This window comes from Gastrolobium bilobum, unplaced genomic scaffold (assembly GCF_033153095.1).
Source record: "Gastrolobium bilobum isolate Gb01-03AN ecotype WA unplaced genomic scaffold, APGP_CSIRO_Gbil_v1 utg382, whole genome shotgun sequence".
Lineage (NCBI taxonomy): Eukaryota > Viridiplantae > Streptophyta > Magnoliopsida > Fabales > Fabaceae > Gastrolobium > Gastrolobium bilobum.
In genome coordinates, this window is record NW_026897362.1 from 81,461 (window position 1) to 104,768 (window position 23,308).

The 23,308-nt window shown below is 34.2% G+C and overlaps 3 protein-coding genes and 1 non-coding gene across 4 annotated transcripts; 2 read left to right on the plus strand and 2 right to left on the minus strand.

Annotated features, from left to right (window-relative positions):
* Positions 1-4,586: 4,586 nt before the first annotated feature.
* LOC133306272 (protein NRT1/ PTR FAMILY 1.2-like) lies at positions 4,587-8,200 on the plus strand. The gene is made up of 4 exons (XM_061506570.1): positions 4,587-4,730; positions 4,814-5,031; positions 6,042-6,586; positions 7,103-8,200. The coding sequence occupies exons 1-4, from the start codon at positions 4,619-4,621 to the stop codon at positions 7,998-8,000; spliced, it is 1,773 nt and encodes a 590-aa protein (XP_061362554.1). The 5' UTR covers positions 4,587-4,618; the 3' UTR covers positions 8,001-8,200.
* Positions 8,201-10,765: 2,565 nt separating this feature from the next.
* On the plus strand, positions 10,766-14,176 carry LOC133306267 (uncharacterized). The gene is made up of 2 exons (XM_061506564.1): positions 10,766-11,336; positions 13,429-14,176. Exons 1-2 carry the CDS (start codon positions 10,889-10,891, stop codon positions 14,001-14,003), a joined length of 1,023 nt encoding a protein of 340 aa, XP_061362548.1. The 5' UTR covers positions 10,766-10,888; the 3' UTR covers positions 14,004-14,176.
* Positions 14,177-15,035: 859 nt separating this feature from the next.
* On the minus strand, positions 15,036-15,108 carry TRNAR-ACG (transfer RNA arginine (anticodon ACG)). Its single transcript has one exon. It is a non-coding gene; the product is annotated as a tRNA-Arg (tRNA).
* A 1,886-nt stretch (positions 15,109-16,994) lies between these two features.
* LOC133306276 (uncharacterized) lies at positions 16,995-22,629 on the minus strand. The gene is made up of 4 exons (XM_061506573.1): positions 22,153-22,629; positions 18,749-19,286; positions 17,846-18,101; positions 16,995-17,335 (listed from the first exon to the last, which is right to left on the minus strand). Exons 1-4 carry the CDS (start codon positions 22,524-22,526, stop codon positions 17,199-17,201), a joined length of 1,305 nt encoding a protein of 434 aa, XP_061362557.1. The 5' UTR covers positions 22,527-22,629; the 3' UTR covers positions 16,995-17,198.
* Positions 22,630-23,308: the final 679 nt, after the last annotated feature.

A 23,308-nucleotide genomic window follows, 5' to 3' on the forward strand; every position in this document is an offset into this window, starting at 1 on the left:
TTAACAGAATGAAGCCCCTAATGGAAGAGATGGTGTCTCCCTTCCAAGCTAGTTTTGTTCCTAAACAACATATCCAGGACAACATCATCATCACCCAAGAGCTGATCCATTCAATGCGTAGAATGAGAGGAAGAAAATGTTTCATGGCAATTAAAATCGACTTGGAAAAGGCTTATGATATGTTAAATTGGGAGTTTGTTCGTAAAATTTTGGATGAAATTCAAATCCCACACTGGTTCACAAATATTATCATGAATTGTATCAACTCTGATAAGGTCTCAGTGCTTTGGAATGGAGCCATTGCAGGTGACTTCCTTCCTTCAAGAGGAGTTCGTCAGGGTGATCCTTTATCTTCCTACATTTTTGTTCTAGCCATGGAAAAATTGTCTCATCTCATTCAAGATGCGGTTGACAATAAGAGATGGAAGCCAATCTCCGTGGGATCAAAAGGTCCTAAGATAGCCCATCTGATGTTTGCTGATGATTTGATGTTGTTTGCAGAAGCTTCTCTAGATCAAATCAAAGTTATAGTGGATTGCTTGGAGACTTTTAGTTCAATGTCTGGCCTAAAGGTTAGTATTTCGAAATCTAGTATTTTTTTCTCGAAAAATACAGATGCTCACATTGCAGATGATATCACAAATGTGTGTGGCTTCAAGCAAACTCACAATATAGGGAGATATCTTGGGTCCATGATGAAACATGGTCGAGTAACCAAAGACCATTATGCTGATGTTGTTGCAAGAATTCGGCACACGTTATCTGGTTGGAGTAACCAGGTCTTATCTTTTGCCGGTCGAATTACACTTTCCAACTCTGCTATTTCAGCAACTCCTATATTTCAAATGCAACACAGTCTGCTTCCTGTAGCCATTTGTGATGAAATAGAGAAGTTGCAGCGTGCCTTTATTTGGGGTGATAAAAATGGTCAAAGGAGATCTCATCTGGTTGCATGGGATAATATTTGCAAGCCTAAGAGCATGGGTGGCTTAGGGGTGATTAACCTTCGTGTCCAAAATATGGCTTTCTTTCACAAGCTTGCATGGACGATACTTACTTCGCCCGATTCGTTGTGGGTTCGAGTTGTAACAAGTAAATATAAGAGAGGTTTGGATCTTCAGAGGGAAGTAAATCATAAAGCATATGACTCATACTTCTGGAAAAATATGTGTAGTGTTTGGCCATCTTTTCTTCAAGCAATGCGATGGGAGATTGGAGACGGTAATGATGCATTATTTTGGACAGACAATTGGTTGGGTTTAACTGAGTGTCTTGCCTCTCTGGCTACTCGTACTCCAACTGGTTTGGAGTTGAATCTCCCTGTTAGTGCCTTCGTGAACAGCAATACTGGTCAATGGAACTTTCCCTATATTCGTCAATATCTCAATGATCAAGCTGTTGCAAGGATCCAAGCTGCTCTCATTCCTAGCGCATCGGATGGAAATGACCGCATTATTTGGAGAAATCAAAAGGTTGGCTGCTCTTTAGTTAAAACCGCGTATTTTAACATGCTTGGTTTCCCTCTCATGCCGTTGAAAAATTCTTGGACTACCATATGGAAATGGCATGGGCCTCAACGTGTTAAATCTTGTATGTGGATCATAATGCATGGCCGCCTTCTTACTAAAGACCGCACATCTAGATGGAGTGGGGAATCTGGTCATTGTAAAATATGTCCTGGTGAGTTGGAAACAAACCTCCATGTTCTAAGAGATTGTAAGCATGCTAGAAGTGTTTGGAATTCTCTGGTTTCAGCTAATCGGCAAAGCTTATTCTACAGCTTGGATCTTAGAGATTGGGTTGAAAATAATATCTCAAACGCTTGGAATCAAAGTAATTCAGATGATTGGCGTGATGTCTTTTTTATCTCTTGTTGGTTCATATGGGGATGGAGGAACAAAAGTGTCCATGATACTAACTTCAAGCATCCAACCCATGGAACGCACATAATTGCTATGTATATAGAGGAAGTTCGTAACTGCATGGGTAGGAAGGCTATGGCTACTACTAGCATTCATCCAACTCGTATGAGTTTATGGAAACCTCCAAGGTTAAATTGGGTGAAGATTAATATTGATGGGGCAGTTGAAAGGAATATTGAGGTGGCTGCTTGTGGTGGGATTATCAGATCTGATGATGGCTCTTGGTTGGGAGGCTTTGAGTATCATATTGGTGCTTGCACTCCTTTAATGGCGGAGCTTTGGGGAACTCTAAAAGGTCTGGAATTGGTTTGGCAACTGGGATTTAAGAAGGTGGAACTAGAAGGAGATGCTTCTGAAGTATTCTCTTTGCTTGCTGATTGCAATGCAGCTTGTCAGCCTCGTATAGTGGCTAAGATACAAGCACTCATCGGTCAGGATTGGGAGGTAACGCTTTCTCATATTCCAAGAGAAGCTAATTCCTGTGCTGATTGGTTAGCCAAGTCTGCTCTTCACAAAGATACTGGATTCTGGAGTCATAGAGTTATGTCGTTTCACCTTGCTCAGTTATTTGATCACGATCTTCAGGGAATCTCCTCTTGTAGGGATATAGACCCTGGATAGTTATTTTTTGTTTCTGGTTGTTAGTTTGTTTTTGTTTGGGGCTTCGCCCCTTAATGTTATCAAAACAAAAATAGTGAAAAATACATTAAAAACAAGCAAGAGACGCAACCATCAAATCAACGAAAACAAACAAGGCACTTCCATGATCAGTGATAACTTATCCAATTCAATATCCTAATTCACTGTTGTTGCGATACAATTTAAAAATCTTAATATGCATCATTTTTTATCTATTGTCTTCTTGACATGAGAGTAAATACATAAGGTAAGAGTTTAAACTCCATTGCTTAGTAATACAATAATATCAGACATGCTCAAAGCGGAGAAACCAACCAAGAAAAAGAATGGATTAGTGAAGAGAAGAACCACCATAGCGAAGGAGAGGCAATGACGCGACGAAGAAGGAAAACCGAAGAGCCGGAGCCGCGAAGGAGAGGAGTAGAGGAGGAGGAATCACCGAGGTGAAGACGTCTAGGAGAGAAGATAAGATTTGATTTTGTTCTTCACTTTTCGGATTTCAGATTTAGGTCAGTAGCGATTTTTTTTTCCACAAAATGACGTCGTTTTGTTTGAATTTATTTTATTTTTTTAAAAAAAACCCTTCTGACCCGGGAGTCACTGAGACCTGGTCGGATTTTGGGAGTCAAAGGGGCCAACGTGCATGTAGGGTCTGATTGTTGACCCCAACCCTCAAAAAAAGGGAGTCGAGATTGACTCGAGGGTCCGGATAAGGTTTTAAAACAGTGCTTAAAAATTACAATCCAGATCCTAATTCCACTCCACCAATGCTTGCAACACAAAAAATTGTCTTTTATGAATCAACAACTATTCTATTTCTATATATGCTATTGTTAAATGGTTCGCTTTTTCTGCAGTTACTGCAGATAATTATCTGCAGTAAGCCCAATACGACGTCGTTTTGGGGCGGAAATCATGGTATTTTTGTAATTTTAATTTATTTCAGGGTTATAATAGTCTTTGTATTTATAATTTTTTAAAATTTCAATATCAAAATGACGTCGTTTTGGGAATAAATGCAGATAACTTATCTGCATTAACTGCAGAAATATTTTTCCCATTGTTAAATGGTTCGTTTTTTCTTGAGTTACTGCAGATAATTATCTGTAGTAAGCCCAACCAATACGATGTCATTTTGGGGCGGAAATCATGGTATTTTTGTAATTTTAATTTATTTCAAGGTAATAATAGTCTTTATATTTATATTTTTTTAAATTTCAATCCCAAACGATGTCGTTTTGGGAATAAATGCAGATAACTTATCTGCATTAACTGCAGAAATATTTTTCTCATTGTTAAAGGGTTCGCTTTTTCTGTAGTAAGCCCAATACGACGTCGTTTTGGGACAGAAATCATGGTATTTTTGTAATTTTAATTTATTTCAGGGTTATAATAGTCTTTATATTTATGTTGCATGAGATAATTTATTTATTGTAACTATCAATTTTATTATCGTTTGATCAAAATTAGATCAATGGTTATAAAATAATATCAAGTGAGAACTATTGCTTTGATTTTGTTCCAATAATAATAAAATTAGTAATTAAACATAATAATAAAAATAATAATAAGTATAACCTCAATATATATATATGTATATATAAAATTTTGAGAGGAGACGATTCCTTTTTATATAACAAAAATTAGTTCCCTGTTTCTATAAACATAAAGGACAATCCCAGATCCTAATTCCGCTCCACCAATGCTTGAAACACAAAAAATAATTGTCTTTTTTGAGTCATCAACAATTCTATTCTATTTAATGCTGTTATTAAATATGCATGAAAGGCACCCTTAATAAAGAACGATTCGTTGTGAATTTATTATTTTCCTTCGAATTTGGACCACAAGGACTTTAAAAATACTTAAAATATTAATAAAGTTCCACTCGTGAGATGCGTGCCTGTGCTATTTATTTTTTGATATCTTGCGGGCTACGTGTCTATGCGGTTGATATTTTTTTCTTGTTTCTACATTTGATATACAATAATCTTGCACTCTATCTAACATTTGTGTTTTCAAAAACATCATCGAAGGCAAACTAAGTTGTCAAAGAAATGGAGTGTTCTAGTGCTGTTGCTGCAGCAGATGAGAAGTTGTTAGAAAATGGTACCTACTCATGTTCTGAACCCAGAAAGGGTGGCTTGAGGACCATGCCCTTCATCATAGGTAAGTACTCCATTATCTCATTCATTTTTGTTGTTTTTTTTTTTTTTTGGGTTATGTTTGTTGACCCTTTTGGATTTTCTCAGTGAACGAGTGTCTGGAGAAGGTGGCAAGTTATGGGATCATGCCTAACATGATATTATACTTGATAAATAATTATAACATGGCTATTGCAAAGGCCACGAATGTTCTTTACACTTGGTCAGCCATGTCAAACATCTTGGCCATCTTTGGGGCTTTCCTCTCTGATTCTTACTTGGGTCGCTTCCGTGTCATTTTCATTGGTTCCCTTTCAAGCCTTCTTGTAAGTTGCAACTTTATAGTATTTACTTCCTGGGATAATTTTTTTTCTGTAGGTCTTGGAAAAGGGGATAAAAAGTAATAGTTTTGATTCAATTTGTGTACATTGAAATACTAGTGCTTATTGATTGAAGTTCAGTTTTTTTTTTTTTTGTGGCTGAAGATTAAGGGTAATTCAAGTAGTGAAGGATGATCCTTTATTTGTTTTTATATAATTGGCTGGGCTTTACTGATTAGGAAAAGTAGCAGAATTTTACAAAATTTTCGCTCATAAATGTAGGTGCATGCTGCGTGCCTTTGTATTTGTTAGGGGATTTGGTTATTTAGACTTTGGAGGATATAGCTTCTGCTTTCTTTCTTAAGTTGGTAACTGTTAACAATTTGTATCTGTGTGAAAAAGCAAATTGCACATGAGATTTACATTTTGTATGGTCAGTCACTAAAATTTTGGTAGCAGCATTGGCTTTTGTTAAAACCATGGAAGTGTTGGTTAAATAACAACAACACTTTTAAAATTGCCTCTGAGATTCAGACCTGATTCATAAATTTATAAATTTGTTATTTTTGGTTAAAAAGTATACTTCTGCCCCATAAAGATCAGAACTTGCTGGTTGGAGCAATTAGGAATGAAAATATTTCTTGGTCAGCTTTTTCTTTCATATCATGACTGAAAGAGTTGTGGAAAACTTTGCGCTGATGCCAAAAACAAATTGCTTCGGGAAAACTAATCCAGGATACCAAAACACTCACATGGTTGCATAATCTTCTACTTAAATGAGAGCCTTTGAACTTCTTGCAGATAGTTAATTTGTTTGTGGCTATAGCTTAAACCCACTAATTTCTATTTGTAATTGCTTTAGCTGCAATAGGCTAGAGTCTTCAGCCATGGTTTGGTTTTGTCTACTCTTTCAAAGGGTGTATAATAGCTTCATTCCTTTATAACAAAACATAAGATAAATGAATCTTTTGATGTTACCTTTTGAATGGTGCTCTAATATTTCTTGTCTACCACAGGGTTTAACCATTTTGTGGTTAACTGCCATGATCCCAGAGCTGAGACCTTCCTGTGAATCACTGGGTCTAGTCTGCAATTCTGCTAAAGCAGCCCAACTAGCTGTTTTGTTCCTTTCCTTAGGATTAATTTCCATTGGAGCCGGTTGTGTTAGACCTTGTTCCATAGCTTTTGGAGCAGATCAACTGGCAATTAAAGAAAATTCCAATGATGAGAGGCTCTTAGATAGCTACTTTAATTGGTATTATACCTCAATTGGAGCTTCAACCATTCTTGCATTGAGTGTAATTGTGTACATTCAAGAAAATCTGGGATGGAAAATTGGGTTTGGAGTACCTGCAGTGCTAATGTTCTTATCGGCTTTCAGTTTTGCTATTGGTTCACCATACTATGTCAAAGTGAAGCCAACTCATAGCTTACTCACTAGTTTTGTACAAGTAGCAGTGGTGGCCATAAAGAACAGAAAACTTAGTCTTCCTGATTACAACATTGATCAGTATTATCAAGGCCATGATTCGGAGCCGATGGTCCCCACTGATAGCCTTAGGTACTTTACTGATTATGCTTGCTCTCATGGATAAGCTTTGCATATTGCACGAAGCATCTAATTTCCTCTCTAATTTCACTTCTCAAATACTTTTCTCCCCATCAAATTCCATGTGAGAAACAGCAAATGATATCTCCAATTATCATTATATATTGGCTATATGACAATCATTTATTAACTATAAAATCACTCCTCATTAAACCCCGACTAGCGGGGATGAGGTGAGAGCAATCCTTGTATGCAGCCTTACCTTTGTATAATTGCAAAGAGGTTGTTTTCTGGATTCGAATCCATGACCTTTCGGTCACAAACGAACAATTTTACCACTGATCCAGGCTTGCGAGGCCCAATCAAGGAACATCTATGTTCAAGGAAATTTGTTAGTCTTATTTCTTCATTTTTGCCTAATTATACTCTTCTGGGAATGCAAAGTAATTTCGTCATTTATCTATGTTCCTGTCCTACATTTGTTAACTGAATATTTTTAGGGTGAAATAACATCTTATTCCTTTTTAGGTTTTTGAACAAAGCTTGCATAATAAGAAATCCTGAGAGAGTCTTGAACCCAGATGGATCAGTTTCAAATCCATGGAACCTGTGCACAGTAGGACAAGTGGAGTCACTGAAAGCTTTGCTGAGAGTCCTTCCAATGTGGTCAACGGGCATCTTTTTGATGGTTTCCCAGAGCTCATTCTCCACTCTCCAAGCAAATACCATGGAAAGAAGGTTATTTGGTAATTTCAAAATGCCTGCAGGATCCTTCACTGTTATCATGGTAATCACATTATCAATAGTCATTCCAATTTATGACCGCATAGTAGTGCCTATACTAGCAAAATACACAGGCCAGCCAAGAGGATTCAGTTGTAAAGTTCGAATGGGGATAGGATTGTTGTTTGTAATTGCAGCTAAAGCAACATCAGCTATAGTAGAAACTGTGAGGAGAAGTGTAGCCATTGAAGAAGGGTTTGAGTACCAACCTAATGCTATAATTAACATGTCAGCTTTATGGCTAGTTCCAGAGTTTGTTTTGCTGGGAATAGCTGAGGCTTTCAACCCAGTTGGGCAGGTTGAGTTTTTCTACTGTTATTTCCCAAAGAGCATGTCAAGTTTTGCAATGGCTCTTTTCACTCTAGAACTAGCTGCTGCTGATGTAGTGGGAAGTGTTTTGGTGAACATTGTGGAGAAGGTCACTAGTATGGGAGGGAAAGAGAGCTGGTTAGCAACTAACATTAACAGGGGCCATCTCAATTACTATTATGCATTGCTCACTTTCTTAGGCTTAATTAACTACCTCTACTTTCTTGTTGTTTGTTGGGCTTATGGACCTGCTCAGGGAGAAAAACTTGAAGCTTCAGAAGGCAAGGGAGATGAGCAATTTGATTACAAGGAGTTACATTCTTCGGTAGATTAATTTCTAGTACGCAACAACTACTTAAAAACACACAGAAATTATAGTATTGCAAAAGCTGTGTATTGTTATGTCTGGAAAACATATAGGTTATAAATAGATATGGACAAAAAAGGGTTTGTTTTGGTAAGATCTAATGTTGCAAAAATGGAGTGAATTAAAATGGATGTAGTTTTCCCACGCCAAATACTACTATTATAGATGGGAACTTTTGCAATGTAATGAACATAATTCTACCACTGTCAATAGTCTTTTCTTTAATCTAGTCTTTTGCCGTTGTTTTATTTCTTTTCTATTTCGTTAAATTGGGAATATATATGGGTTCACTTTTTATACGGTCAATGTAGATAATTTATCTACAATGAGTCCAAAATGACATCATTTTGAGACGGAAATCAAGGTATTTTCGTAATTATAATTTATTTCAGGGTTATCGTAGTTTTTTCATTATTATTTTTTAATTTTTCAACCCAAAACGACGTTGTTTTGGGAGTGAATGTAGATAACTTATCTACATTCACTTTAGAAACGTTAAAGCCTATATATATATATATATATATATATATATAGGGAGCATCTAATCTCATGTTGTAGGAGATATTCCTCTCATGTCATAGACCCAGCACATGGTGGGTTCCATCATGTGTTAATAAATAAAAAATAAATAAAAAGTACGTTTGTCGATGTATCTAAAATATAAGATTGTAATCAAACAATATTGAAAGGGGTAGGCAACATAAGAGTAGGCAGAATAATATATCTCGTATAAAATTAAAGTAAAAGAGATAAAATAATATGATTGTGGGACAAGGAGAGATAAAATAGGGAGGATAGGATGAGGTTAAAATTGTATTTTAAAAATTTATATTATCTTATTTTCAAAAAAAATATATTATATTTTAATTTCTGCTTTTTTTCAAAAGCAACCAACTACTAGTTAAAAAAACAATATTTTAACTTTTATTTTAAATTTTGTTTTTTTTTTAATTTATTATCCAAACATTTAAAAATTCTCAAAAAAACTTTTATTTAAAAAAAAAAACCCTTTTAGAAATAAAAATATATCAAGCACTTAGTACTCCATCACAAAAAATCCTGCATCAGCTACATTACAAAAAAAGTACAACTTGAAATAAAACATACAAACCAAATTCTTTATTATTATTATTAAAAATTCAACTGGAACAAAAGATTTTTTTTTTTCATTCTTTCGTTGTCACCTATATTCCCTAATATATCACCTACATACCTGGACAATAGTGTCAACATGGCTATGCTCTAAATTTCTTCAGAGTTTAATTAAAACAAAATGTAATTTGACATCCACTCTGAAAGACCATATCTGTAACTGATCGCCTATTTGCAAACTGTTACGGGTGACAACACTCTTCCAGTTCTTGGCGAGACAGTAGATGCTCGTGCTTGTCATGTTCCACTTCTTCAACGACAATGTGATCTCAGCAAAAGATGGATCCAACACCTTTACTTCAACTCCGACAAGTTTTCCTTCAGCGCAATCTCTCTCATCCAATGTTGTTTTCTCAGCCTCAGTCAGGAAATCACAACGAATTTCTTTCATCGGCATTGATAAACGGTCGTGATTCGGGGTCAGATCTGTCTGGAAGAGTTTCTTGCTCATCACAAATTGAATGTCGCTGTCGTTCAACTCTGTGATACGGTTCTTGAATTCATCAGGCAGAACCGGTGGTGGGAGTGGTGGTAATCACGGTTGCGATGATGCTGGCAGCGGTGGCGGCAGCGATGGTGACGACGGTGGTAATGGCGGTGACGGCGGTGACCGCGGTGATGGTGTTGGCGGGGATGGTGTTGGTGGTGATGCATCATTTTGCCTTTCTTGGTGTTGGTGTTGGTGGCAAAATGAATTGTAATGTGACTGCATATAAGCATTGATGCAGTCACTTAAAAATTACATCATTTTGGTTGGGATAAAAGAAATTCGTGTTCAGAATTAATTATAGAAAATGAAAATATTATATTTATTTTCACATTTGTATGATTATATATTTAATGTTTTATATTTATTTTCGTCTTTGTATAGTTATGATTTTTCATATTTAATATTTTCACATTATAAAACGATATAGTTTTATATGACTGCATCAATCCTTAATTGCAGTGACTATATATATATATATATATATATATATATATATATATATATATATATATATATATGAAGTATTTAGCTTGTATATTTTTTATATATATTATGAACTAATGATGTGTTTATCACATCAATTGATCACTTTGACAACCAAATTTTGCTAGACTCCAATAATAATAAATACAAGAAGTTATATTTTTATGAGTGTTTTTAGTATCATTAAACCTAAAAGTTAATACTTAAAATGTGTTTGACAATAAAATGGTCTCAATGTTTTACTTTTAAATAAACTTCGTATATCTTATAATAAAGAAATTTACCAACAACTTTTATTCAATGATCATTTTTGAAATGATGAAGAATGGAGCATTAAAAAAAAAAAGTAATTTATATTATAAAAGAAAAGCATACACTCGTGTCTCAAAGACCAACAAAATGTCTAAAAGTTGATAAATACATGAAAAAACTTAACGCAATGAATTCATAAAAAATGAAAGTAGTATACAATATTCTTTCATTATAAACATTTTTGTAATCATTATGGTCATCATGCTTTAATCTCGTATATTGTTGATGCACAAATTTTATTTTATTTTGTTATATTTATTTACTTTTATTTTGGAAATGAATAACCGATTAAGAAACGGTGCCGTTTCACAAGGAATCGGAATCGGAATCGAGGGATTTTGGACATGGTGGGTGCAACAATGGTGCATCTTCTGGTTGCGTCTTCCTTAGAAGATAGGAACAAACCGAGGTGCTGAAGATGAAGGAGAACGATAACGGCAACGATAGGGTTTCAGTTTGTGGTGGTCGACTCACGCGATCTCAAGCCGCACCTGATTGGAGCGTAACCGAATCGCTGATTCTGGTGAACGAGATCGCGGCGGTGGAAGCCGACTGCTCCACAGCCTTATCCTCGTACCAGCTGTGGAACATCATAGCCGGAAACTGCTCCGCCTTGGGCGTCGGTCGGAACCTCAGCCAGTGCCGGAGGAAGTGGGACGCGTTGCTCTCCGAATACGACAAGATCACGTGCTCGCACAGGGCTAGGGCTAACGCTAACAAACTCGGGTTGCCACAGAATTTTGACCCTGAGTTGTTTAAGGCGATTGATCGAGTTGTGAAGGCGCGTGAAGAACGAGGCGAGGTTGAACCCCAAAGCGATCCTGAACCGGGGAATGAGGAGGCGCGTGATCTCACCGTCGAAATTGGTACGCTCTGTTATCTGTTTTGTTACACATTGGTATGATTATGTTAGCACTTTCGTTACTGATGCTGAATTTAATTGAATCTAAAACTGAATTGTGCAGTTTATGAGTATAATGATATGATATATAGGTTGGCGAATGGATGAAGCTAACAGCTAACCAACAGAAAAATAGAACCTAACTGAAACGTAACTAATTATGTAACTGAATCAAATAAAGAACAAATTATGAAATTTAAAGAAATTAGATCTAAACATGCAATTCCTAACTTACTAGAGAATGTGGACTCAATGAGTAACACTGATAATTATGGGATCTTTAAAGAAATTGTTGAAATTACAGGGATTTAAGTAGAGAATGATGAAAAGAGAAAACAAACTCTGAATAATAGGATAGAATATTGATATATGGTGTGATGATGTGTTACAAAATAAAATGTGCTAACTTCTAATTATACTTATCATAGACTCATAATCTTAATTAAACAAGAAAACAAATTATCCAATATAATGAAGGGAAAAGTGTTCCTTTTGCCACGGGAGATTTTTCTAAATCCCAAAACGTCATCGTTTTGGAGTTGCCAAGTTATTTCCTTTTGGAGGAGAAACGTTAATCCCTATAATGAAATATAGAAACCACTCTTAAGAGATCATCTAGATACAATGATGATATTTTGAGATATTTTTCTAAATATTCCACGAGAAATAAATGAATAGCCTTATCTATACAAATATATAATTGCATAACTTGGTGTTGGTGTTTGATGGATCCCAAATAGAACTGATGGTATTTTTGAAAAATACAATTAAATTGCTGAAAAGTAATAACAAACATAGAAAGAACAAGGGGAAAAACTCCAGCATCCCTATTTCCTCTCCTAATTTCCGAATTACAAATAACAATGAGCATAAAGAAACCTCACCCTAAATATCTATATATAACTAATTCCTAACTAATGGACTTGGATAATTTATTAATGGCCCATCAGTGTTTAGTGTCTTCTCACCAGACATTACTAAGCAGGAATTGTAGTTACTGGGGTGGTTGTCCTCATTTTTTTTTCTTTCAAATAAATAAACCTAAATTAACAATTAGGGCAGTTATATAAGTTGAATATGTAAAAATTGTTTTCTCGTTAATTAAATAAAGGCACAATAAAAGGCGGATTGAGACGTACCCTATATGACACGAGGCCAGATTATACATGTCAAAAATTGGATTTTGAGCAGTTAACAGTAATTTCGGCTCTCTTTTCTTTCTGTATAACACAAGGCCAGTGCAAGTTGAGGAAAAAACTGTGTCTGGTTCCTACAAATTGTATTTGGGCATAAATTTTTAATAATTTCAAGGTTAAAACATTGATAAACTTGCTGTGAATTGTGAAGAACCACGATACATGGAAACCTAGAGTGATTTGGCACTTAAATGATTTTGTGAGGCAGCATAAATATAAAATGATCTGTAAAGAACTTTGGGATACACACTCCAAAAGCTAGTTCAAAGGGTGGGAGTGCCCAAGGCCTTATAAACTCCACATTAGTTGCTCTTACAACCAATGTGAGACTATATATCTCAACACGTCCCCTCACACGAGAGCCCATTGGGCTTGAAGAGTGGATGATGCAACAAGCCCATCCTACTTGTGCTAAGAAATTCCACAAGAGAAAGTGGGGGGCGGCGGGGTTTGAACCCGGGACCACGAGGCTCTGATACCATGTAAAGAACCTTGGGATACACCGCCCCAAAAGCTAGCTCAAAGGGTGGGAGTGCCCAAGGCCTTATAAACTCCACATTAGTTGCTCATACAACTAATGTGGGACTATATATCTCAACATGATCTGTAGTAATATCCAATTTGTCAATCTTGGTGCCAATTTACTTAATCTGTTCTTGGATTGTGGAAATTAAATGATCGCATATGGAATGTTTTGATCAACATGATATAATTTCATTTGTTTTTTTCTTCGTCTCATTTTTTATTATTAAAACTAAGATCTTTGTCCAATCAGGAGCATTACCATGTAACTTGTATGCCACTGTCTCTTGACTGCTTATGAGTTTTCAAATGATGAATTTTTGTGAATTTAATGATTAGGGTCCAAAAGAAAAAGGCAACGAAGTAAATCTGAGAGATATCATGCAGAAAAGCCTAAGAAATGCATGCCAGTGGAGTCTTTAGAAAAGCTCTGTGAAGAACAGGATCAAAGAGGCTTTCTTGAACAAAGGCCCGTGGAAAGCCATGAAGAAGAGCCCGAGAATCATCATTTAGAAGAAGAGTATTTGAAAGACTTTCTAGAAGAGAAACCTAAGTTGAAATGTACTGCAGAAAAGCCTCCAAAGGGTAACATAGAGATACCACTGAAGAGCCTTGCTGAAGTAGAGCTTCACGAAAACCATGGCATTGAGAGGCCAAAACCCACTGGTGTAGAAAACATAACAATTTGCAGGGAAGAAAATGAGGAAATAATGACTCTGAAATTGCAAGAGCTGGCAGTAGAGATTGAAGCAATTGCTTCTGAATCAGCAAACTATAAGGTAGCTGGACCACAGAATGTAGAGGACTATCATACTGAATTCACAAGACGCCAAGGGGACAAGCTCATAGCAAGCCTGGGAAGTTTTTCAAGTACCCTTAAGCAGCTATGTGATCTTCTCCAAGAGTGTAATTGAGCATTACAAGTTGCTTTCTATAATTGTTTTCTATCCTTATTAGTGAATGAATGCAGCGTCGGAGAATGCTGTTTATACTTTTGTTCACTCACTCTGCTTTTCTTATGATTAGTAAATTGTTAGAAGACTAATTTATCTACTAGCTACAAATTTCACGTTATTCTCGAAACTGTTCAAAAAATAGAGAGGCTCAATGCAATTTTCCATTACTGTTCAAAAAATATAAACGCTTAATTTTATTTTATTTTGGTAGAGGAAACGATGGATAAATTTATACAAAACAATCCTCACGGCAAATAATTTATAAATGCGTGTTTAATACACGAACGAACAAATCCAAGAAAGAGTAAGCATGGACCTCGGCCTCCTCCTCCCCTATTATTTTGACTTTTACATACTTCTATTTCAATGCAATTATACTATTACGCAATGCCAAATGGGTTTAAGGAACTATGTGATCTTCTCCAAGAGTGTAGAGTGTAAACAAATATTACAATTTGCACCAACAAACAGTTGGTAGATAGCTGGGTTCCTTAAATATGTTGACGGGGGTTCGATTTCATAGAAAAGGCTTTGTTGGGAGAGATTTACTCACTTAATGTGATCTCCTGCCTCAAAAGAATTAGTCTTCGGCTGTCGACTGAAGAATAACATTGGAAAACAAGATAAAAACCAAAAAAAAATATTACAATTTGCTTTTTGTAATTATTTTCTATCATTGTTAGTGAATGATAGCAGAGAATGCTGTTTATAATTGTGTTCACTCACTGTTTATTAATAAGCACAGTGTTTTCTATTACAAATTGAACGACTCATTACAAATTTCTATTACTGTTTTCAATGTTTTTCCACACGAAAATAGAAAAGGAATACTAAAAACCTTTTTCGGGCCAAAGATAAAATTGCAAGGGTGTTCTCATCGAGGGCAAACCATTGCAACAAAAGAAAAAAGAAAAAAGAAAAGGAATATAATTGGGGAAAAGAAAAAAGAAAAGGAATATAATTGGGGATGGCAAATTTTAAAGAAAAAAACGACTTCACTGGGGATCGAACCCAGAATCTCTGGTTCCGTAGACCAGCGCCTTATCCATTGGGCCATGAAGTCCCTTGAATGCTAATCGACTTAACACCTTTCAATTTATATTAAAATAATACTTTCTTGTGGCCCAAAATAACGCTACTTGCATACTTTCATATTCGACTATGGTACACCGACGGAGATACGATACTACACTCAAATATGTTAATTTTAAAAATATTAAATTTTGATACGTTAAAACACGTTTTGATATTATATAATATTTTTAATTTATATAGTGTATATTATATTTAGTATTCAATATAATTAAACAAAAAAATAAAGTTAAACTTATAATACCTATCAATTTTGTAAAGAAAAATAATATATCCCAAATGTTTATATTAAACTCAATAAAATTGTAATCGTAATCTAACGAATCTAATAGTTGGAGCTCAAAATGTAATGCAATGTAACTTTTGAACTTTTTTTGAGTCTTTACAACGAGTATTGTAGTGTTGGGAAGTGTCGAAGTGTCGGTAAGTGTGAAAAAGTGTTAGACACGACACGTCATGATTTTTGAAGTGTCGGTGCTTCATAAATATTGGAGTAAATACCATTTTAGGTCCTAACAAAAAGCACGGTCCCCATTTTAGTCCCTTACAAAAAAAAAATAGTCTCGAGGTCCCTAAGAAATTCAAAATGAACCCATTTAGTTAAAATCGTGGTCTCTCACAAATTCAAAAAAAATCCACAGTAGTCCCTCAAAAGGACTAAAATGGATCTACTTTAAATTTCATAGGGACCAGACGACTAATTTCTTTTTGTAAGGGACTAAAGTGATAACCGTGTTTTTTGTCAAGGACTCAAAAGACTATTTACTCTAAATATTGGATATATGAAAATACTAATTGTGAAACTAATGTATCAAATTTGAAAAGTGATATCTATTTAAAAATTAAAATTTGATTTACGTCAAGTTTGTTTTAATAGGTCCGTAGAAATTATGTGACGGTCATACTCAACATCAACTTAAATTTATCATTTTTAGTTGAATTAAATTCAGATGAAAAAAATGAGATTGAAGAGAGAGAAAAAAGAATAGGCAGTTATTGATCTAAATCTAATCTAACAACAATAAAAAAGATAATGAGATTGGTAAATGTAACGGCCCTATAGATAATATACATTTTTATTTGATACATAATTGATAGTTCATAATTGTAAAATCTGAACTGAAAAATTGATGACTCATAATCTGAATGGTGGTTTAATTGAAGGATCTGACCATTTTTTGGTCAAATACAATAAAATAAATAGAAGAATAATTTTTGTGATTCAAAAGTTTGACTATTTGCAAATGCTTAGTGAATATTTGTAAGAAGGTAAAATTGTGTCATTTTAAGTGAGAGAAAAAGATAGATAAAAGAAGAGAGAGAATAAAGGTGTGGATCTTTTTTTTTTTTGGAGTTACCCAACCCTAATTATCTCTTTGAGACGAGTTGGCTCCCTCCGATATCTCCACGAACTTTGACTCTTTGAGCCGGCTATGGGACTACACCTCTTTGTGAGAATCAAATGACATAAATTATGTCATTTAAAAGGCTAAACACTTTTCCCATATTTATAATATAAGAAGTTGAAGATTACAAAAAAAATATATAAGAAGTTGAACATTTTACGATTTGTTACAATGACCAATGTCCAATATGATAATGATTATTGAACAAAATAAGAAAAAGGTACATGAACAATTTTTTTTTTTATAACTCTTATATATAAACGTAATCCTTTGAAGTTTTGATTTTTTTTAAAATAATAAAATTTAGGTTGAATGGAGGTTTTCTCAATTCTAAAATTATTAGTATTACAAACCATTAACCTTAGTTTATACTGCCAACTGAAAAACTTGTGATTGGGACACAAATTATAGTCATAGAGTGTTACCATGAGCAAAGGGTGAAATAGTTGGCCCCAAGTTTCAATTTTACTAAGTTGTGCAGAAGCTCTCTTTCATATGAAAGCTTTTGTTTATTAACATCATACATAGGAAGTAATTTAAAAAATAGTAATTAAAAAAGAAAAAAGAAAAAGAAAAGGAACAAACATATGATATACTGATATACATTCATTGGTTCATGCAAGGCTTTTTCTGGACTTGAATATTTGGTTATGACTTAGGACAAGACAACTACCTTACTCAGAATCCAAAGCACTAGAGAAAACTCGAAAGCAAACAGAGTATGAAGCAATCCTCGATCAAGTGTAAATCCATACAGCGTTATTCCCCCATGGTTGTGCTGTAAATATGTTACTGCAAAATCAAACACAATAAAAACTTCACTTGAGCTCAATGAGTAACATTATTAACTTCGGTCCAAAAAAATATCTCTTTCTAATACTCATTATTATGCATAGCTATATATTATTTCTTATATATGATCCACAAACATGTGTATTATCTGTGTAAAAAACTAAACAAATAGGAACTTTGGGTAATATTTATTTACATGATTTATTTTTCTCCAAAGAAGAAAAATAAGGTTTGGTGCACAGATAACATGCCTCTTATATATGTATTCTATCTGGAATAAATTATTTTATCTATTTTTTTTTTTGATTATCTTATCTCCTCATCTTTAATACCGTTGAATCAAAATCTCAAGAGAAGAGAGAAAGAGTGAGATTTTGATTCAATGGTATTAAAAATGAGTAGCTAAGGTAAGCAAGAAAACAATATAGATACAATATTCTATCCCATTTTATATATATAAGCTTGAATTATACCCCACGACAAAGTTTTTTATCTAGAGATAAAACTCACCTAAAGATTGCCTGATTTGGAAAGAAGAAAGTCTTTGTGGGATTACTGATATGTGTATATCTGAGGAATCAGAATCACTGCCACTGGCTAGCCCCTCAGAAATCTGAGCTTTGCGTTGTTCTGATTCAGCAGACGCATTAGTCACCAGCATGTGCCATCTTGTGGCAATTGACACTATTCCTTGAGCTCTATGTGTGATTCTTGCTGCCCCTAGGATGCACAACAAGAACCCACTTAACTGCACAGCTGAACAAATCTGCGTAACAAAATTGCCACTCTCAGTTAGGAGAAATTTTTATATAGTATAAGTAGTCCATCAAAAAACATCACATGTGGACAGATACATATGTGATAGAACTGCTTACTGAGTGAAAGATTATGAATTCAAATTTCGGAAACAGGGTAAGACTGCATATAAGCATTACACTTACTCCTACTATCACTAGTCGAGTTTTAATAGAAAGTATATATATATATATATATGCAGGATCTTTTGACTTTGGTGTCAAATTTGAAATTTAACACCTCATCTGATAGCCGTTAGATCAAAAAAGATCAACGGTGTCACATGCTTACAAATCAGAGTCATTGATCCTTTTTAATCTAATGGCTCTCAGATGAGGTGTCAAAGGATCCTACCTCATATATATATATATATATATATATATATATATATATATATATATATATATATGTCTTTACTTTTCTTCGGTCGCTTGACGTCTAGCAAATAAATTCGAGGAATTATAATCATACAAATGTTGGTAAAAGTACTAAATGCGGAAAATCATAACCAATCAATAGTGTAAGATCTATTGTTGGACGTCCAACAACCGGAAAAATGATTTTACCATATATATATATATATATATATATATATATATAATGCAAAATAAAGCTTACCACAAGGTCACCAGAATTGAAGAAGGTCTTATCAGAGTTGGAAGCTAAAGCCAGCAAGAGAGCACCCGCTTGACTAACGGTAATTGTAATTAAGCACCAAAGTATGAAGAACCTATACATATGACTTGTAACCCATAATTGCTTTCTAATCCTCAAATGCTCTTTGAATATAACACCTGCATCAGATCCACATCCTTCAAAAAGTTTGTGAACCCCTTCAAACCTCAGTATCTGAAGCTCACAGGTTAGCCTGAAAAGCACACACACCAACAAGAACACCACTGTTCTGTAAACCCAAGAAACCAATACCAACACAAACACAATTGAGTTCAGAGGGAACCCGGGGCTGATATATGGTGCTGAAATTTTGACCGCGGAGAAGAATATGATTTTATGTGCAAGTTCTACAAAGAAGGAAGGTAACATTATGCATGCTAAGTATCTGAATGCCTTCTCAAGCTCGCGTGTGTAACCGCGTCTAACATATGTAGTGTCATCCTGCAATGCGTCTAAGAACAGAAGCTGCCTAAGGCCATACCTGTTAGGACATAATGAATTGTCAAAGATATTAATATATGATTTTTAATCATGTTTCAAATATGCACTTATAAGCTGTGAACTTGAAACAACTCAGAAGTACATGCTTTCTACTGCTTACATAATCCATTTACAAGATGTTCTCAACTGTTATTTCCATATCATCGAATCAATTGGCTTGTATCATACTTTTTATACTTCTTAATCAAAACAAACATTTACATGAGAAATTTACTAGATAATAGTTTGGTGTAAAGAGTGAATAAGGCTACACCAATTTTATATTTAAGGGAAAACTTCAAAAAATCCCCTATAAATTTCTTCAGAATCACTTAGCTCCCTTCTCAAAAATTTTAATCATTTACACCCCTACTTAAAACTTTTTTATCACTTACCCCCTAACTTGATTTTCCATCCAAATTAAAGTTAACGGTGTTAGTCTTTTAAAAAAATACCAACACTACCCTTAAAAAAAAAGAATTAACCCCTCGACACCTTATTGCTAGCAAGAGATGACAAACTATCGTCAATGATCTACTGAAAACTACCATTTAACATGGATTTTTTTGTTATCTTGTAATTTTTTTTCCAGCCCACTATATGTTTCACCTTTCGTTTGTCAAAGATGAACCAATTTCAATGCTTCCATATATTAATTAAAGGACCAAAGGTGTAAATATTTTCAGCAAGTAAAAAAAATGGACAGCAAAAAAATCAATTAAAGGACCAATCTCATTAACTATTATCCATAAGATAACATATTTGGACAGCAAAAAAAAATGGGTTTCCAAAAAATCTGGAAAAATAACAACAAGCTTCAAAAAAATCTCTTTTCAAGCATATTAATCTCAAAAAAAGAAAAAGAAAAACTGGACAGCAATTGTCTATTCGCTGATTCAAATTCAAGAACTCGTTATATTGCTGATTCAGATTCAAGAACTCGTTGCTAAATGATATATATATATATGGGTTTTATTAATCTCCTTTTACATAAGATAGATATCTTATGTTGTAGAGAGAAACTAGGTGGGTCCCACCATTACAAGAAAAAAGAAAAAGAAAAAAAAAGTGAGGTGCGGAAATCGAAGTGAGAGAAAATGAGATAAGCTACCTCATGTAAAAGGAGACTAATATTTTCCTATATATATATATATACTAATATTTCCCTATATATATATATATATATATATATATATATATATATATATATATATATATATATATATATATATATATACACGCTGATTTAAGAACTCGTACGCTTATATATATATAGACGTTGATTCAATATATATACATACACGCTGATTCAAGAACTCGTAACAACGTCTATATATATATATATATATATATATATATATATATATATATATATATATATATCAGTCCAAATACTCAGATAGAATGGAGATTTACCAGTCCAAATCTTTGATTGCTGTGTGTTTCTCTCAGAACCCGAATTATATAAGCGGCTAATCAGAAGCAGGGGCGGTGGAGCGTCAGAAGATTAGGGCTCTACTCCTCAATGACTATCTATTGCAGCGGTAAGGTACAGTGTTGTGTGTTGCTTTTCTTCAAGGGTAGTTTTGGTTTTTTTTTTTAGATTAACACCGTTAACTTTAATTTGGATGGAAAATCAAGTTAGAGGGGCTAAGTGTTAAAAAAGTTTTAAGAAGGGGTGTAAATGGTTAAAAAAATTTAGGAGGGGGTAAGTGATTCTAAAGGAACTTATAGGGTTTTTTTTGAAGTTTTTCCTATATTTAATACGCACTTGTAAGAGAGACAATATTTAATTATTTATTAGGAGAATCTAGCGCAGAGAGGATCAAATTTGTGATCACCCTCTAATACCATAAAAAAACTAGTTTAACTCAAAAACTTGAGTTGTTAGATGAAAATTACATTAATAATTTTATATTATATTTTTATAGCAATATATGCAAAATTTCATTAAGTAACACTTATATCATTACAGTCCTTTGATTTATGATGTCATGAACTAACTCTTCTAAAAACTTGGACTATTAAATATATTAAGTGAAGATATATGAATGGTTTTATAATTGTAAAGAATCAAATATTCAACACAAAAGCTTAAGTTGTGGCTACATTAATGGTTTTATATATCTCTAACGTGCCCTCTTACACGAGAGCCCACTGAGCTTGAAGGGTGAATAATGCACAGGTCACTACCTCTGCTAAGAAACGCCACATGACTTAATTAATTATTAATTAAATAAAGGACGGTGATGATCGAACTCGTAACACCGAGATTCTGATACCATGTAAAGAATCAATTCAACCTAAAAACTTAAGCTATTGAGTGAGACTACCTTAATGATTTTTATACTTTTCTAACATGCCCCCTCACACGAGAGCACATTGGACTTAAAAGGTGGATAATGCACATACCCACATACTTGAGCTAAGAAATTTCACTTAATTATTTATTAATGAAATGTGGGCGATAAGGATCGAACCCATAACACTAATAGTAGCGGAGCCGGGGAAAAAGTAAGGTAGTGCCAAAAGATCCAGTCATGTAGTGTCAAGGTTGTATTATTTTCAAAAATCCAACTAATATTGTATCAAAAAATTTAAAGAAAATATATACCATTTTAAAAAATTAGGTCCAAGGCACCACCTACCTCCCAAGTGGCTCCGCCATTGAAAATTAATACTAGGCTCTAATACTATATAAATAACTAATTAAATTAAAACTTAAGCTGTTAGGTGGTGAAGTTACGTTAATAATTTTTATACTTCTCTCGCAATAATATTATAATTCTAATATAAATGCCATTTATATATGCATAATTCTCTGCACAAGAATGCATATAAGCGCAAATGCTAAGGACTTTTGTTACCTTCGGAAGAAACGGGATAGAGTGAAGAAGGCAATAATGGCGAGGCCAGATTCTGGTAATTGGACTAGCTTGTTGAAGGAGATGGGATCATCTTCAGGGGCAGAGGCAGGTACTTGAATGAAGAGGGATGTGAGGAGAGGGACAATGATGGCGAGGAAGATGAACAAAACGTAGGAAATGAGTTTTCCAACGCATGAAGAGTGGTCAAGAGCACACCATTTGAGGCTTATGCGAAAGTTTCTCAGTTCATCGAAGATCATAGATTTTGATCTAGCATAAGATGGCCGCAGGAGCAAGGGAACATTGGGTTGGTCTTCTTGTTCTTCATTTGGGTGGTTTTCAATGTCTATGCTTGTGTCATTGGAGGGATTCATAGTTGGGTTTGTTATGGAGGATCTTCAGCTAGAGAGAAAAAAAAAAACAATTTTTTTTGTGAGGAAATGGGAGTTGTGAGAGGCAACAAGGCAAATTTTATGTTTATTTTGTTGTTGTTAGTTAATATTAATATCAGTTTAAGAAAAATGAGTTGAAAACTTGTGTAAGAGAAGAAACACAGGAAAAGGTAGAAACCTTGCTTTGTCTCGTGGGTGTTTCTCTTTATGCTGTTACCAGTGGTTTCAGTATGAAGCTGAGAATAAAAGGTATATGAGATCCCCGTTTGTGTTATGGACAGAAAAATATTTAGGTTGCCCTTTTCATTTGAATGCCATTATTATTGTATTCTTTTGTACAAATATACTACGGGCTTTGCATTTGTCATTTAACATGACATAACAAACTTTCTTACACACACAACATTTTGTGGAATCCATACTTTTTGAAGAAAAAAGAAAAATTACAGAACACAAAACGAATCTCTATAATATTACACAATCATTTTTTCTACAACATAACTCTTATAAAACCCATATACTATATAGTAATGTTCAGTTTATGAAATGTAACTACAAAATTATTATTGTTACTTGATGATGTCGAATAATGATATCTCCATGCTCAAGCTCCTCCAAGTTGAAAGGAAAAAAAATATATTAAAGTTTACCAAAAAATTATTAAGAAAATTATCCTTTCTTAAAATAATTTAATTCAGTACATGAGATTATAGTGTAACCAATTACGTGTTCATATTGGGCAAAGGCCAGGTGGAATATTGAAT